We start from the raw sequence: 18793 nt of genomic DNA on the forward strand, positions 1-18793 counted from the left end.
GCTGGGTGTACAATTCCAGAAATCTGGATCATGTGGGCCTTCCCAACTTCTTGGAGAGTATGGAAAATATGCAAATAAATGTAAATGAAAGGTTCCATGAAGGGAGTGAAACAGCATGGGAATCTAAGTTTTGAAAACTACAAAACTACAAGTTGGACCCCAACTCTGTAACTATGTGTCTTGATAGGACGATAGGGAAGTGAGTTGCCCAAGGTCACACTGTAGGATGGCTTCGGCTTCTGGTAAAGGGTCATTCAACTGGTATCTGGAGATAGGCAAGACTTGTGGGATGCTGTGGCGACTAAGGGACACACTCGACAAACCGTGACCTGGCCCTCAGGTGTTCAGGTGTGACTTCGCACGTGGCGGTGGGCGGGACTCCTTGGGGGTGGGGCCTCGGGGCCCCCAGGAGCGCGGGTCCGTGCGCGTCCAAGCAGAGGCCGCCACGTCATCGAGCCGCTCCCCCACCCCTCGCAGCCAGTCGCACGCGCGGAAGTAAACACCCCTACGTCATCAGGGCGCGTCCTCGCCTTTCCCCTCCCATCTCTTCGGCTCCGTGGACGTGTTCGTTTCTTCTCCGGACCGGGTCTATGTCCCGGTTTCCCGCCGTCGCGGGCAGGGCGCCAAGGCGGCAGGAGGAGGGCGAGCGGCCAATAGAGCTCCAGGAAGAGCGGCCGTCAGCTGTTCGCATCGCTGACAGAGGTACGGTCCGCGGGACGCTGTGGCACCCTGCGGGAGTTATTTGCGGGGCGAAAAGTACATCTGTGGGCGGCAGAGGAGGTGGGGAGGGAGCTTAGACGTTCTTTTGGTCTTTTAAGCCAGACGGCGAACTTTGCGTCCAGTGAGCACTTTGGCTTAGAAGGGGGCGGTCCCAAACCCAAGTTGGGTGAGAACCTCGCTGGGGGGCAAGAAAGTGGACCCGAACGCCCAAATGCCTTCTGCTGTTCTACAGCCTCATAAAGCCTTTGTTCTCTACCCGTTCATCCCCCTCCCCTTCGTCGGGCCGCCAGCCTGCCTTTGGGTACGGTATGAAGGGAGCCCGTTTCCAGGAGCCAGTTTCCATGGTTACCCACCACTTGGCCTTCTGGGATATCAGTCACTCTGAACAGGGACCTAACTTGAACTGTGAATCAGAAGCAAATACAGGTGGCTTCTTCTTCTTCTCAGAGTTGTTCTGCTGTGCTCAGGTTGTTGATCTATTGTTTAATAAAATTGAGTTTAGTTCTTCCAAGGTAGGTATGCATACATACACGTTGTCATGTGCTTGACTGACTTTGTCAAGCACGGCAAGTTACACATCAACAATGTTGAAGTTGTTTGATTTTACCAAAGAAAGTTATTCTGAGTTTATAAACTTTCACGTGTGATTTGTACATGGTTGACATAACTGAAAAGTGATCTTTCCCGTTGTGCGATTCCTGTGCATTCTTCTTTCAGGTCTGAGCCATTGTCAGAGAGCTCTTCTCAGGTGTTTTCATTGCACAATTGTTTTTGTGTTGTTACAGAAGAGAAAGGATGCACATCACAGGAGGGAGGAACAACTCCAACATTTCCTATTCAGAAACAAAGAAAAAAGCTCATTCAAGCTGTGAGGGACAACTCGTTCCTCATCGTTACTGGAAATACAGGAAGTGGTAAAACAACTCAACTCCCTAAATACCTTTATGAAGCAGGTAATTTTATTCTTGGATAAAGCTGGAAGCACTAAAGAGAGAAATTCTTTAAAGTTTAATGAAAGTACTGTAGTGTGCAGATGCCCATTGCTGCGTTGCTTTTTTAGATCCTTAGCCTCCCTATATCTCCTTGTCTTTCTGGATTTATTTCAGGCTCCAGAATTGTTGGGGTGATGTATTAAATTACAATAATAATAATAATAGAAGAAGAAGAAGAAGGCTGATTGTGGTGGTGCACACTTTTAATCCCAGCACTTGGTAGGCAGAGTCAGGAGCATCTCTGAGTCGTAAGGCTAGCATGGTTTACATATTAAGTTCCAGGCCAGCTATGGTTATATGATAAGAAGAAAAAATAAAAGGATGTTAATTTTCTTTTTTAGGATAAGGTTATCTCATTAGCCAGTGAGAACTGAAACAATTGTGAATTAGAAAGGATAGTTGACCTCTGTTGCGGACATATTTTTGTCGGTGGTGTTGGTTTTTTTTTTTTGAGACAGGGTTTCTCAGTGTAGCCCTGGCTGCCCTAGAACTCACTCTGTAGACCAGGCTGGCCTGGAACTCGGAGATGCACCTGCCTCTGCCTCTTGAGTGCTGGAATTAAAGGTGTATGCCACCTCTACTTTGCTGTTGCTGACAATTTATTCTTCCTCTAGACCGTTATCAGACAAATATTCTCAGATTCTACCCGAACTGAGCAAACAAATTACCAATAAAGTGTCTCATCAGTGTGGCAACATTCTCTTTCATCAGTTTGGAAAAGAGGAAATTATTTTATATATTACTCATATTAAAATAAAAGTTAATTTGGCGGGGTACTAGAGAGATGGCTCAGCAGATGTAAATTCTTGCTGCTTCTTCAGAGGACCAGATTTTTGTTCCCAGCACCTATATTGGCAGCTCACAACCACCTAGAACTCTAGTTTGGGGGATTCTGATGCCCTCTTCTGGACTCCTAGGGACCTGAATGTGCACATTCAAATACAGAGATACACTATACATAAATAAAAACATATCCTTTGAATTTTTAAGTTTTTTTCTTTCTTTCCAAGACAAGGTTTCTCTGTGTAGCCCTAGCTGTCTTGGAACTAAGAGAGCCACTTGCCCGTGACTCCTGAGTTCTGTGATTAAAGGTGTATGTTACCATTGCCTGGGAAATATTTTGAAAAAAAAATTTTTTTTTCTTTTTTTCTTTTTTTTTTTTTTGAGAATGGCCTACGTATGCTGTTTGAGCTAGCCTCCATCACGCCTGCCCTCACAGTAACCTAATCTGATGCATCTGTCTTAATTCAACATCGTCTGTTAAGGCATGCCATCATTTTACATGCCAGTAAGAAAGCAAGTGCTACCAACTGTACAATATATCTCCATTTTCGGGGATGTTAAAATGGTTAAAATGTTGGTAAAAGTGGTATTTTTAAATCCAGTTTTACTTCTGTGGCAAAGAAAAGTTTAGGAAGTATGTGGAGTTTTTTGCATTTCAGTTTTACCGTACTTAAGCCATAGTACTAGCTACTTGTGAGGCAGAAGATGTATAGGGTCCAGGAGTCTGAAGCCAGTATGGTAGACTAATGAGATCTTGTTAAAAAGTAAAACAGACCAACCAAACTTATAGAATCCTTGGCTTATTCTTTAAATGCTTTAAAAAAATAAAAAACTCAAACCTAATTAACATGTATATTTAAATTGGCTATGGTTTATGTTTTAAAACTTCCTTTCATATGCTATCTATATATGTGTTTAGACACGGATGGGACACAGCGTGCATGTAGAGGTCAGAGGATAACTTTAGGGAGTCAGTTCTCTCCTGCCAGTCTAGGGTCTGGAGTCGAACTCAGGTATCAGGTAAGCATCTTTACCTCTGAGCTATTTGGTCTATGAATGTGCATTCCTGTTTTAAATTAGTAGTAAGAATGTTTATGCAAATGTACTGCAGTATGTTGCTGATATTGTAGGGTTTTCTTTTGAAAACATACCATTTGCATCGATTGACCAGGAACAGTTTTTAATTTTAGTTCAGTCGGAAGAAAGAATTGCTAACTAAGCTTTGTGTTTATATTTCTGGTTTTAATAGGGTTTTCACAACATGGCATGATTGGTGTGACTCAGCCACGAAAAGTAGCTGCCATATCAGTTGCTCAGAGGGTTGCTGAGGAAATGAAATGCACTTTGGGATCTAAAGTAGGATACCAAGTTCGTTTTGATGATTGCAGCTCCAAGGTATAAAAATTTACTAGTATACATTTAAAATACTAAAAACACACACCCCAGCCCTTCTGTGTGTCTTTCTGTGATGGTGTATATACACGTATGTGTTGAGGCCAGAGGATGACTTCGAGTGTTACCTTCCGAGTGCCATGTGTATGATTTGTCGTTTGCTTTTGTTTTTGAGATAAGGTTTATCACTGGCCTAGAACTCCTCAAGTAGGCTAGCTCCTTCATTAAAAGAAAAAAAGATATTAAGGCGTTGGGGGAACAGGACATGGCCTGGGGAGGTAGCTCAGTTGGTAAAGTACCTGCCTTGCAAGCATGAGATCCTGAGTGCAATCCCCAGAATCCACATAGGACAGTTTAGTTTGTTTGTGTGCTTTGTTTTGTTTTGTTGTTACTTTTTATGAACATAAGTGTTTTGCCTGCCAGTGTCTTTGTATACCATCCCTGGTACCCAAGTAGTTTAGAAAAGGATCCCAGATACCTTAGAAGTACAGATGGTTGTAAGCTACCAACCATATAGGTGCTGGGAACTGAATCCTTGTCCTCTGGAAAAAAAGCAGCAAATGTTCTTTTCCAAGCACTAAGGCATCTCTCTAGCCCCTAGGATTAATTTTTTCTTTCATATTGTTAAGGCTTTGTCTTAGGTATCTGATTTTATTTATTTATTTATTTATTTATTTATTTTCCAGATAGCGTTTCTCTGTATAGCTCTGGCTGTTCTGGAACTCACTCTGTAGACCAGGCTGGTCTCAAACTCAGAAATCCACCTGCCTCTGCCTCCCAAGTGCTGGGATTAAAGGGATGTGCACTACTGCCTGTCTAGGTATCTGATTCTTTATTTTCCATCCTCAACTAGTATTTTTGTTATCAGATGTTTGTCTTAGTTAGGGTTTTACCGCAGTGGACAAACACCATGACTGAGGCAACTCTTTTAAAGGACAGTATTTAATTGGGGCTGGCTTATAGGTTCAAAGGTTCAGTCCATTATCATCAAGGTGAGAGCATGGCAGCATCCAGGCACACATGGTGCAGGAGGAGCTAAGAGTTCCTCCTCTTGTTCAGAAGGCAGCTAGGAGAAGACTGACTTCCAGGGAGCTAGAGTGAGGGTCTTAAAGTCCAGACCCAGCTGGGCAGTGGTTGTGCACACCTTTAATCCCAGCACTTGGGAGGCAGAGGCAGGTGGATTTCTGAGTTCAAGGCCAGCTTGGTCTACAGAGTGAGTTCTAGGACAGCCAGGGCTATACAAGAGAAAAAAAAAAAAGCCCATGCCCACAGTCACTTTTTATAGTCACTCCAAAAAGTTCACACCTCCAAATAGTCCCACTCCTTGGACCAGGCATATTCAAACCATGACAATGTTAATGTTTATTTTTCTTAAAGTATGTTTTGTTTGTTTGTTTGTTTGTTTGTTTTTAAATCATAGGTTCCTTGACATGTTGGTTAGATTTAAAAAAAAAATGATTTATTACTAGGGGCTGGAGAGATGGCTGCATAGTTAAGAGTCCTTGTTACTCTTTGGGGGTGAGGGGCTTCTGAGACAGGGCTTCTCTGTGTAGCCCTGGCTGTCCTGGAACTCACTTTGTAGACCAGGCTGGCCTCGAACTCAGAGATCCGCCTGCCTCTGCCTCCCCAGTGCTGGGATTAAAGGCTTGTGCACCACCACGCCTGGCACTTGTTACTCTTGCAAAAGACCTGGGTTCAATTCCCAACATTCATTTAATGGCTCATAACCTCCATGACCTCAGTTTTAGGGCATCCACCAGACACACATGGTGCACATACACTTATATGAACAAAATATTCATACACAGCAAGTAAATAAATAGATTTTAAAAATCCATTTTATGTATGGCTATTTTTGTCTCCATGTATGTCTGTGTAGCACATGCCACATGCATTCCTGGTGCCTGAGAAAGCCAGAAAAGGGCATTGGATTTCCTAGGAGTGGAGTAATAGTTGGTTATAAATTTCCATGTGGGTGCAGGGAACCAAAATAGGGCCCTCTGCAAGAGCAGCAAGTGCTCTTAAACAGTGGTTCATCTCTGCAACCTCAGTGCTGGTTGCATTCATGCTTAAACTTTGTTTTGTTGTAATAAAATGTACATAATGTAAACTTTACCATTTTAACCATTTTAAGTGTGCAATTCAATACCATCAGATATAGTCACAGTTTACAGTGTTGTGTAACTATCACAGTTTCAGAACTTTTAATTTAAAAATCTCAAACAGAAACTGTGTATTCAGTCCTTGTAGGTGTCTGATCTCTCTCTATGAAGATGCCTAGTCAAAGCATCCAAGTGGAATGACACGGTATTTTTCTCTTGTGTCCTTTGCATCACACTTAGCTTGTTTCGGAGTCTATCCAGTGTATTGGTTTGGTTTTCTTTACTGTGATAAAACACCAACCAAAATTAACTTGGGGAGGAAAGAGTTTATTTTTCTTACTAGGTTACAGAACATCTTTAAGGGAAACCAAGTCAGGAACCTAAATGTAGGAAAAGAAGCAGAGGCCAGAGTGGTGTTGACTAGATTGCTTTCCAAGGCTTCCTCAGTTTGCTTTCTCATAGAACTACCTAGGACTAAATGTCCCAGGAGGGCACTCTTCACATCAATCACTAATCAAGAAAATGCCCACAGACTTGCCAGACAATTGCCCAGTTGAGCATCCTACTTCCCAGGTGGCTGTAGTTCATATCAAGTTGACAAAAACTAGCCAGCACAGTCAGTGTTGTATCATAGTGTTCTTAAAGTCAGTGGATAGCTTGACAAATTAATAACAAAGTCAGTGAAGTTTTTAATTTTTTTTTTTTTTTTTTTTTTTTTTTTTTTGTTTTTCGAGACAGGGTTTCTCTGTGCAGCCCTGGCTGTCCTGGAACTCACTCTGTAGACCAGGCCGGCCTTGAACTCAGAAATCCGCCTGCCTCTGTCTCCCGAGTGCTGGGATTAAAGGCGTGCGCCACCACGCCCGGCAAAGTTTTTAATTTTATTTTGTTTGCCATGCCCCAGATAGAACCTAGGGTGAATGCTAGCACTCTGCCACTGAAGTGTCCCTGTTGTCTTGTGTGTGTGTATTTATCCTGCTACATTCCAGGAACTTCTTTGTATCTTCTTATTGGCAATTTGTTCTATCTCAGGACACTCTCTTAGTTCCTTTCTACATAAGTGACATGTTTTATAGTTAACCATCCATCCTTATTATATATATATACAGTTTTATGTTCTCCCTTATGTAGCTCTTGGTGATTTGACCTTTGCACTGGGGTTAGAGAATTAGTTGAATCATGGTGAAGTTTGTGACGCTACAAGTTGATGTCCTCTGCTTTTACACATTAGGAAACAGCAATCAAATACATGACTGATGGATGTTTACTCAAACATATTTTGGGAGATCCAAATCTTAACAAATTCAGTGTCATTATTTTGGATGAAGCCCATGAAAGAACTTTAACTACAGTGAGTATTTTATTTATTTTTAATCAGTGAGAAGATTCATTTGTTTGAGGTAGCTTTTTCCTGTATGGAGAATTGCCTTCTCTAATATTTTAATCTGTAGAAATCCTTTGGTTATAATAGCAGTCTATTTTAAATAGGTCAGAGCTGGCATGGTGGCACACACCTTTAACCTCAGCATTCAGGAGGCAGAGGTAGGCAGATCTCTAAGAGTTTGAGGCCAGTGACTATAGAGGATTTCCAGGCCAGCCCATGCTATATAGTGAGACCTTTTCTCAACAAACAAAATAGGTTACATGGACTGGGGATGTAGCTAAGTTGGTAGAGTGCCTGTATAGCATGTACAAAACCCTGGGTATGATCCTCAACATCACAGAGGTGGTGATGTGGCAATACACTCCTTTAATTCCAGTATTCTTGAAGTGGAAGCAGGAGGATTAGAAGTTCAAGGTTCTCCTTGACTGCATATTAGTTTCAGGCCAGCCCTAGGCTACTTGAAACTGTCTCAAAAATAAATATTCCTAGTACTCAGGAAACAGAGGTAGGCTGATCTCTGTAAGTTGAGGGCCAGCCTGGTTTACTTAGTGAGTTCTAAGCAAAACCGATCTAAATAGTGAGATCAGACTTCATAGATAGATAGATAGATAGACTGATCGATCGATCGATCTAAATAGTGAGATCAGGCTTCAAAGATAGATAGATAGATAGATAGATAGATAGATAGATAGATAGGCTTCAAAGATAGATAGATAGATAGATAGATAGATAGATAGATAGATAGAATGATAGATAGATCGATCAAATAAAATGAAATAATACAATGCTAGCATTTGTAACTTACTAGCTTTTCTTTTCAGGATATCTTATTTGGCTTACTGAAGAAGCTGTTTCAGGATAAGTCTCCTAACAGGAAAGAGCATTTAAAGGTGGTAGTGATGTCAGCAACTATGGAGCTAGCCAAGCTCTCTGCATTCTTTGGAAATTGCCCCATATTTGATATACCTGGAAGACTCTATCCAGTCAGAGAGAAATTCTGCAATTTGATTGGACCACGAGACAGAGAAAATACTGCATATATTCAAGCGGTATTACTTTGCAATCTTCTTTTATCTTTTGTGTGTGATTTCATTTACTTGGATAATTTGGTAATTTATCTTGTTTTTATAAATTTAATTTATTATAGTGTATGTATAATGTGTTGGAGGACGTTCACAAATGCCATGGCATGATATGAAAGGTCAGATGACAACTCTGTAGCCTTTGTTGTCTCCATCTACCTTATATGGGTTCTAGAGATTAAACTCAGGTCATCCATCAAGCTTGTGTGGCAAGGTCCTTACCAGTGAGCCACCTGGCTGCCCTTACTGCATCTTATCAGTAGCCTTAATGAATGCTAGGACTTCTTGGGAGCCTGACTGAATTTTTTTTGTGTGGAGCAAGGGAATATGGTAGTTGAGGAGCAAGTATGTTATACCTGCATATCATTTTTGTGTGGTTTTTTGTTTGTTTGCTTTAGATTGTGAAAGTGACCATGGATATTCATTTGAATGAAATGGCTGGAGACATCTTAGTTTTTCTGACTGGTGAGCATTCCCTACTATGTTTAATAATGTCTCTATTTGTTAGCCAGATGTAGTCCTGGATGCTGCTAACATTAGAGCTCTGGAATGTGAGGCAGGAGGATTACTGCAAGTTCTAGGATTGATAGCGGAATGTAGTTCAAGATTAGCCTGGGCTATATGATAAGACCCTGTTCAAAAACAAGAAGGAACAACAACAAATAGCCTCAATAGATCAGTAAATAAATAAGTAAATAACACGATTTTGTGTTTTTTGAAACAAGGTCTTTCTTGATATGTTGCCCATACTGTTCTGAGAGAACAAGAACACACCGCTGCTTGGTTAATGTCTTCCTTTTGTATGCAGGAGATATGGCACCAGAGTAGGCTGCTCCTTCTCCTAGGATGTGTGGACTCTGTTCAGCTGTTGCCTTACCTTTTTATGATTCTCTGTTAGATAACAGGTACACAGAACGTCAGATCACCAACAAGCACATGGGAACCACATTGCCCTGTCCCAGAAAGAAATTAACACTGCAAAGTGGGGTGGTGTTTGTTTGTTTGTTTGTTTGTTTGTTTGTTTTGGTCTTGCCTATTGCACACAGAGTTCAAATTTGGCTAAATAAACCTGGTTTTAAATAATTCTGTTATTCAAATGGCATCCCAACTGTCATGTCTTGAAGTGGTAAGATGGTAGTATTGATAAGGTGTGGGATCCATGCATCAGACAAGCTTTTTTTTTTTTTTTTTTTTTTTTTTTTTTTTTGGTTTTTCGAGACAGTGTTTCTCTGTGTAGCCCTGGCTGTCCTGGAACTCACTTTGTAGACCAGGCTGGCCTCGAACTCAGAAATCCGCCTGCCTCTGCCTCCCAAGTGCTGGGATTAAAGGCGTGCGCCACCACGCCCGGCCTACAGACAAGCTTGAAGAAGCTTTGGGGGTCAAACATAGAAGAGTTACATTCAAGAGTAGTGAACCTTTGTAATTAGCTGCTTCCGAGCAGGGTGAATCACTTCATTGTTGAGTCTGGAGTGAGATACATTTAAACTATGTCTTTGCCTTTTGGAAGTTATATTCAAGTTTTTGAATTGTACCTGGATTCAGTATTTCTTGTACTAGTTTACTTTGTGTGTGAGTAATTCTGTCCTCCTGAAACTTGGTATTAACAGCATGAAAGGCTTGAAGATGATAAACACCTTTGTTTGTTTAGAAATCAGGAACATCTGCTTAAATTTTGTTGTTGAGGTTGGGCATATCCTACATGCTTTTCTTCTTTTAGATCAAAAGAATGATTTAGAATAACCTTAAGCTAATTATAAACTGGACTTTAAAATAATCTTTAAGATTTGCAGTTCATTTCCCCAAGTTTTCTAACGTCTCCTTGCAGGCCAGTTTGAGATAGAGAAGAGTTGTGAGCTGCTCTTTCAGATGGCGGAGTCTGTTGACTATGATTATGATGTACAAGATACCACGCTAGATGGCTTGTTGATTCTGCCATGTTACGGCTCTATGACAACAGGTAAATTCCTTACTAGGAAAGAAAACGTGACTGTCCAGTAAAGAGTTTTTTAAATGATTTCTTTCTTTTTAATTCATATATTCCTGTGTGTGTCAGTGTGAATATGTATACAAGCTTCGGGGGCAGCCAGGCCAGCAGGGAGGGGTGTCTTGCATACCTTAGCACAGTAGTTGTAGTGTGAATTGCTTAATACAGGTGCTGGGAACCAAACTCTGGTCCATTCAAGAGCAACAAGAGATTGACCACTGAGTTATCTCTCCAACCCCCTCTAAAAATGTTTTTATTGAATTACTGTGTATATTCAGAAAAAATAGAGAGTTTGGATCAAAAAATTTCACAAACTGATCTCAGTTTTATAACTTCCAGGCATTAACCCAAATCATGAAATAGAACCATCATCCCTTGAGAAAACTGATTGTGTTTAAGATCCTTTCATGGTAACTTTTGAGAACCTTGCATCTCCTTCTTAGTATTTTAAGAGTGGATTGGGCTGGAGAGATGGCTCAGTGGGTAAGAGCACCGACTGTTCTACCAAAGGTACTGAGTTCAAATCCCAGCAACCACATGGTGGTTCACAACCACCCATAATGAGATCTGATGCCCTCTTCTAGTGTTTGAAGACAGCTACAGTGAACTTATAATAATAAATAAATCTGTGGGCCGGAGCAAGTGGGGTTGGCCAGAGTAAGCAGAGGTCCTAAATTCAATTCCCAACAATCACATGAAGGTTCACAACCATCTTTACAAGTACAGTGTGTACTCATATACATAAAATAAATAAATCTTAAAAAAAAAAAAAGAGTGGATTATGTGCTCTCTCAACAGAACAAAATTACTTGTGGGGAGATTCTCTGAAGTGAGGACTGTAATCTCTCTATTTATAGAAACCTGGATATGTCTCGTATTAAAGCAGTGTGAACTTTCTTTCCCTGTGATCATCTAGTTGGGATATGTGTGTATATTCAAAGAGGATGCACAAACTTAGCATTTGGCTATAATAAATACTATTGGATGATAGAATTTGTTCTGTAAAACTTCTTTTTTATTGGATTAGACTTATAAAATGAAAAGGATGTTGTGACTGGAGAGATGGCTTAGTGGTTAAGAGCACTGACTGCTTTTCCAAGCAAGACATGGTGGCTCTCGACTGTTATGTAGCTCCAATTCTAGAGAATCAAAGCCTGCTTCTGGCCTCCTTGGGCACTGAACACATGAGGTACATAAATACACATGCAAGCAAAGCTCCCACACACATAAAAATAGTGATAATAAACTTTTAATTAGATAACTAAGAAGATATTAACCAGAGGCTATTGTAGTTTGATTAAATTAGCAGTTAACCACAGACCAGATGTTATTTTTGAAATCTTTTGTGATAGTAGGTACTTGATAATAGATTAGTGTTCTCCATTTTATATCTTAAAGGCATCTCTCTCTCTCTCTCTCTCTCTCTCTCTCTCTCTCTCTCTCTCTTTCTTTCCTTCTCTTTTGTTTTTGTTGTTTTGTTTTTTGAGATAAGATGAATCTGTGTGGCCCTGGCTGTCCTGGACTTGCTTTATAGACTAGGCTGACCTAGAACTCCAGAGAGCCATCTGCCTCCTGAGTGCTGGGATTAAAGGTGTGTGCCACTACAGCCAGGCTTATAGGCAATCCTTAAGGTGCTTATTGTTATCTGGACTTAAATAACTTTTTTGTGACTGGTAAATTCAGATCCATGGTAAAGAGACAATGTGGTGTGCACCTGATCCCTGTGACTGCTCTTTTTCTGAGGCTGTTGCTAGCCCTTCTTCCCCAGCTGTGTTTTCCTCAGTGAAATGAGACTGTTTCTTATGGCTTGCACTTTAACTTGCTGTTTCCTTAACAGTCTTTGTTTTAGAGAGGTCTTAGGCTTACTTGCCATTTCCATGACTGACTCTTGAGAGTCTTCCAGTTCTTTCTTGTTCTTGAGCTTATATCTCTTGGGTCTTTTTTTTTCCCTCCAAGACAGGGTTTCACTGTGTAGCCCTGGCTGTCCTGGAACTCACTCTGTAGACCAGGCTGGCCTTGAACTCAGAAATCCGCCTGCTTCTGCCTCCTGAGTGATGAGATTAAAGGCGTGTGCCACCACTGCCCAGCAAATGACAGTTCAGATGACTGTGAGCCACCAAGCAGTAGCTGGATTTGAACCAGGGTCTTTTGGACCTGCAGTTGGTGTTCTTGCCCACTGAGCCAGGGCTCCAGCAGCTCTTGGGGGTCTTGTAAGTCAACTTTCTGACATGTGCATTTATTATCCCAGATCTTCCAACCCAAGGCGGCCACCACCACACTTGGCTCTTCACCATGGGTTCTGAATTTATTAGTAACAAAAAATTATTTAGGTCCAGAAAACTTACAGCAGAGGAGTTCTTTTACCATTTCTTTCTTTTTTAACCATTGCTAGAGTTGGGATCTCTCTTTCTCTCTCTCTCTCTCTCTCTCTCTCTCTCTCTCTCTCTCTCTGTGTGTGTGTGTGTGTGTGTGTGTGAGAGAGAGAGAGAGAGAGAGAGTTGAGTTGTTCTGTGCTCTGCTAATTCATTTTCCATGACTTACTTTGCCATCCAGCTGCAGTGGTAGCCATCCTTTCCAAAAGCATACTTGTGGTCCCACCATGACTGTGTGATATGATCGTCTTTATTTCTAAGCCTATGTTATTTTCTGTGTTCATGTATGTATCTGTGTGATGGAGTTGTATGACTGAGTGTGACTATAACTATCTTTAGAGGTTTTGGGTTAATTTTTCTTTTGAGTACTACCATAGGTAAGCTATTGCTGATCTATTATGAGAATAATAATTGTTATAGTAGTTTGAGCAGTGCAAAGAGGCCTTGAGGTGAAATTGATGAAGTATTGAGTAAAGTGCTGGGAGGTTAGGTGAGGGGAGAGACTCCAGATTCCTGGGATCTATCTGCCCCTCCTTTAAAGATTTTTCTTAAAGATTTATTTTTATTTTTAATTATGAATATGTCCCTGTGTGGGTGTGTGTACATTATTGATGGTGCTGCAAAGGCACTGTGTCCACCTAGACTACTAGTTACAAGCAGTTCATTGTGAGCTGTCAGACATGGGTCCTTGGGAGGAGAGTATGTGTTCTCATACCATGCTCCATCTCTGCAGCCCATGGGGTTTTTCAGCTCTTCTTAGTTGGGTTTCTGCACCACTGCACTTCTTTTCTGTATTTTTGTTTCTGTGGGTATTGGGGACACTTTTTTAACCTTACTTTTTTGCATTGTTGTCATGGTTTGGTGACATAAAAGTTTCACTTGAGTGTAAGGAAATGGAGAAGTGTTTCTTGGTTGTGGTTTATAGAAAAGATTTTTTACACTGACCTATAGCTGGGTTGATGAATAGGTAAAACAAATAAGAGGCTATTATGAGACAGGATTTTACTGTGTGGCCTAGGCTGGTCTTGAGCTTGGGATCCTTCTGACGATCTCCTGAGTACTGAAAATCACATGGGGCTCAAGGCAGATAGTTTCTATCTACTCTTTTTTCAGCATTAGCTATGATATTGTCTATTAAATGAACATCTTAAAATGTCTTCCCAGTTGAGACATCTAATATTCTTGTCTGTCAAATGTGGACAGGTGCTATGCAGTCCCTTCTAAGATTACATAAACTGGCTCTTTGTCCTGGACCGTGCCTAGCAACCATTTATTACCTTACTGTAGGGAGATGTTTTTATAATTATGTATAAATATATGTGTGTCTGTGTGGGTGTGTGCAAGTGTGAAGCAGGTGCATGAGAAGTCCAGAGCAGGGTGTCAGGTCCTTTGAGCTGGAGCCACAGGCTGTTGTGAGCCATCCCACATGGACTCTGGGAACTGACATGGCTGCTGGGATCCAAGATGGGGTCCTCCACAAGAGCAGTAAGTTCTCTTATTCTTAGCCTCTAAGACAGATCTCTTAAGCTGGATATGAAAATCTTAAAAGTGAAACAGTTTTAGTTTTTGTCATTACAGTTTATATTCCAGATTATTTAAGAGGTGATAAACTAGGTGTAATGGCACACATCTTTAAATCCAGCACTCAGCAGGCAGCCTGGTCTATAAGGAGAGTTCCAGGACAGCAGAACAGCCAGGGGTACTCAAGAAAGAGAAAAAGTGTGTGTGTGTGTGGGGGGGGGGTTGTTGAAGGGGTGGGGAGAGATGGAGACAGGGGAGGGGTGAGAGGGAGATGAAAATACAACTTGTAATGAAAAGAAATGGGTTCTTTTAAGCTTGATGTCCACAAGAGCATGTTTTAAAACCTTTTTCTCCCCTCCTTATATATTTTTAGATCAACAGAGGAGAATATTTTTGCCACCTCCTCCTGGAATTAGAAAATGTGTTATATCCACCAATATTTCTGCAACATCTTTGACAATAGATGGGATCAGGTACAACTTTTAAAAGTCTTTTATTTGTTTGTATGTGTGCTAACAGAGGTCAGATGACAGCTTGAGGATGTTGGAGTTTGCCTTCCACCATGTAGGCTTTAGAATTGAAGTCAGGTGGCCAGACTTTGATACAAGTGCCTTTACCCCCTGAGCTGTCTTGTTGGCTCAGGTTTAACAACTTTTGTAAGTTCTCTAAAAGTAAGGTCATCATTTGGTCAGTCGGACATCATTACAGGCTTTGCAAACCCATGGTCTTCACTAACTCCCTTGGGCCCTGTTGTTTAGTGTTTCTTAGGTGTATTTTCAGTGTGCATATACACAGAGGCTAGAGGACATTGTGTGTCCTCTTATGTCACTCACCCTATTCCTTTTGTCTTAGTCTGGGTTTCTTTTCCTGCACAAACATCATGACCAAGAAACAAGTTGGGGAGGAAAGGCTTTATTCAGCTTACACTTCCATACTGCTGTTCATCACACCAAAGGAAGTCAGGACTGGAACTCAAGCAGGGCAGGGAACAGGAGCTGATGCAGAGGCCATGAAGGGATGTTCTTTACTGGCTTGCCTCCCCTGGCTTGCTCAGCCTGCTCTCTTATAGAACCAAGACTACAGTCCAGAGATGGCACCACCCACAAGGGGCCTTTCCCCCTTGATCACTAATTGAGAAAATGCCTTACAGTTGGATCTCATGGAGGCATTTCCTCAACTGAAGCTCCTTTCTCTGTGATAACTCCAGCTGTGTCAAGTTGACACAAAACTAGCCAGTACAATTGACCCCTTGTCAACTTGACACACAAACACATCACTAGTAAGCCTCAACCCTTACATTCTTATTCATCCCCAAGATCTAAATAAAGTTAAAAGTCCTACAGTCTTTACATATTCTTAAAATTTCAATCTCTTTAAAATATCATCTCTTTTAAAACCCAAACTCTTTTTACAATTAACAGTCTCTTAACTATGGGCTCCACTAAAATAGTTTCTTCCTTCAAGAGGGAAAAATATCAGGGCACAGTCACAATCAAAAGCAAAAATTAAACTCCAACTGTCCAATGTCTGGGATCCAACTCACGATCTTCTGGGCTCCTCCAAGGACTTGGGTCATTTCTCCAGCCCTGTCCTTTCTAGCACACACATCGTCCTCTAGGCTCCAGATGCCTGTACTCCACTGCTGCTGCTGTTCTTGGTGTTCATCTCATGGTACTGGCATCTCCAAAACACTGCTTGACCCCTTCAGTCCTGGGTCATCAATTGCAACTGAGGCTGCACCTTCACCAATGGCCTTCCATGACCTCTCACAGTGCCGAGCCTCAGCTGCTCTTCGTGACCCCTTCATGCCTTCAAAACCAGTACCACCTGGGTGACCCTTACACATTACCAAGTCCTTCTGCAGCACGAAGTAGAACTTTGGTTATCTCTGGAACACAGCCTCTTTGTGCTCTCAGAAAACACTTCCTAGAAGATGTCACCTCAGTGATGCTGGTCTCTTCTTAATCACCGCAAATTTCTTAGCTCCAGCTAACCGGCATCAATAGTCCCAGTAATAAAAAGGTTTCACTTTACTAGTTCTAGTATCTTGTTAATCACAGCTGATTCTTCAGCCCCAGCTAACCAGAACCACAGAATCTTCTCAATCAAAGTAACAATGGCCCTGAAAAGAGTCTTTAATTTTCCCTCTGAAATTTCACAAGCCAGGCCTCCAATTTCTGCACTGTTCTCAACGTTATCTTCCAAGTTCCTACACAACATCTCACAGAGCTCTTAACACAGAATGGATCTTTTGGCCCAAAGTTCCAAAGTCCTTCCACAGTCCTCCCCAAAACATGGTCAGGTTGTCACAGGAGTACCCCACTATGCTGGTACCAATTTGTCTTAGTCAGGGTTTCTATTCCTGCACAAACATCATGACCAAGAAACAAGTTGGGGAGGAAAGGGTTTATGCAGCTTACACTTCCATGCTGCTGTTCATCACCAAAGGAAGTCAGGACTGGAACTCAAGCAGGTCAGAAAGCAGGAGCTGATGAAGAGGCAATGGAGGGATGTTACTTACTGGCTTGCCTCCCCTGGCTTGCTCAGCCTGCTCTCTTATAGAACCAAGACTACAGTCCAGAGATGGCACCACCCACAAGGAGCCTTTCCCCCTTGATCACTAATTGAGAAAATGCCTTACAGTTGAATTTCATGGAGGCACTTCCGGAGCTAAAGCTCCTTTCTCAGTGATAACTCCAGCTGTGTCAAGTTGACACAAACCCTGCCAGTACAGGCAGGGTTTTTCACTGAACCTAGAGATCCTTTTTTTTTTTTTTTAATATCTAGGCTGGCAGCCAACACCCATTAATCTCTGTCTCTGCCTGCTCTGCTAGAGTTAGAGGCATGCCAGGACCATACCTGGCTTGTTCCATGGGTCCTAGCATCAGAATACCAGTCTCCATGATTATACAGCAAGTGCCCTCAACTGCTGACTCATCCTTCCAGCCTCTGTTTAATGTTCTTAGCTTATGTTCGCTCACCTTTTCTTTAAAATTTTGGTCTCACTGTGTAGACCTGGCTGACCTGGAGCTCACTAGACCAGGCTGGCCTCAAAATCAAATCTGCCTGCCTTTGCGTCCCAGGTCGTTGTGGTTAAAGGTATGCACTACCACACCTAGCTCACCTTTCATTTTTTATAATTACTATTGCTTTAAATGGGAAATGAAGTAGGCGATACACTCTGAATTGTGTATTCCTTGTAATTATTTGGTAACTTGAGATCTTTTTCCTAAATACAAGAAAATACAATGCTTCATAAGTTTCAGCCAGCTGTTGTTCTAACTATGGTATTAATGTGGACCTTGCACAATCTGATACGTCTGTCTGTCTTCCAGCCCAATTTGGTAATTTGTTCCATGTAATGCTTATGTGGAAATAGCATTTGTTACTTCTTCCTTCCTTGTGAAGCTCAATTGTCTGGGGTGTAATCAGTAATGCAGACTGATCTTGAGTAAAAGAAGAATCACTTGCAAAGTTCATTTCTGGAGTCAGAGCTAATGTAAGCCATATCCCTTTCTGATGCTTACTTTTTATTCAGTGTATTTTATATCCTTAACTAAGTCTGTCTGCCTCCCACACAAAGGCCAGACCACAGTCTCTAAGACTCAATTGCTTTTGAGTGAATGAGTAAAGAGAAATTACATTTCTTTTGCTTAAAAAAAAAAAGTTTAAGGGCTGGAGAGATAGCTCAGTACTTGAGAATACATGCTATTCTTCCAGAGGACCTGGGTTCAATTCCTACCCACCACATGACAACTCAAAACTGCTTGTAACTCTAGTTTCATGGGATACAGTAAGTACTCTGTCTTGGACTCTGCAGGCTCAACACACACACACACACACACACACACAGACACACACACACACACACACACACTTGGACTCTGCAGGCTCAACACACACACACAGACACACACACACACACACAGACAGAGAGAGAGAGAGAGGCAGACAGAGACGGACAGACAGAGACGGAGATTTAAAAGAGTATTTGCTGTGACTTCAGGGTACCTGGTTTTGATTCCCAGCCTTCACATGATAATTCAAAACTGTATGATGTCCAGTTCCAGGGGCTCTGATGCCATTTTCTGGCTTCTGTGGACACTGCATTCATATGGTGCATACACACACACACACGTGCATTTGTGTATATGTGTATATAAATATATATATATATGGCAAAACATCTATATGCATAAAAAAATGTTACAAAATAAAAATAGGGCTGGAGAGATGGTTCAGCAGTTAAGAGCACTGACTTTTCTTCCAGAGGTCCTGAGTTCAGTTCCCAGCAACCACATGGTGGCTCACAACCATCTGTAATGGGATCTGATGTCCTCTTCTGGTGTGTCTGAAGACAGCTACAGTGTACTCATACACATTTAAAAATAAATAAATAAATAATGGTTTCTTATCCAGGTGATTTGGAATTGCATCTAATGCTAGCATTCAGTAGGCACAGGC

General features: G+C 41.6%; 1 protein-coding gene across 1 annotated transcript in view; it reads left to right on the forward strand.

Annotated features, from left to right (window-relative positions):
* Positions 1 to 501: 501 nt before the first annotated feature.
* Positions 502 to 18793, forward strand: part of Dhx40 (DEAH-box helicase 40) — a 41071-nt gene continuing 22779 nt past the window's right edge. Inside the window, exons 1-8 of the mRNA XM_021177595.3 lie at positions 502 to 702; positions 1506 to 1673; positions 3745 to 3890; positions 7218 to 7337; positions 8192 to 8419; positions 8851 to 8917; positions 10278 to 10409; positions 14703 to 14802. Of these exons, the coding sequence (XP_021033254.1) occupies positions 591 to 702; positions 1506 to 1673; positions 3745 to 3890; positions 7218 to 7337; positions 8192 to 8419; positions 8851 to 8917; positions 10278 to 10409; positions 14703 to 14802 (1073 nt within the window). The 5' untranslated portion in view covers positions 502 to 590. The remainder of the gene's footprint in view (positions 703 to 1505; positions 1674 to 3744; positions 3891 to 7217; positions 7338 to 8191; positions 8420 to 8850; positions 8918 to 10277; positions 10410 to 14702; positions 14803 to 18793) is intronic.

The sequence above is a fragment of the Mus caroli genome, unplaced genomic scaffold (assembly GCF_978045245.1).
Source record: "Mus caroli unplaced genomic scaffold, Mus_caroli_1 scaffold_13, whole genome shotgun sequence".
In the NCBI taxonomy this organism is placed as follows: Eukaryota; Metazoa; Chordata; class Mammalia; order Rodentia; family Muridae; genus Mus; species Mus caroli.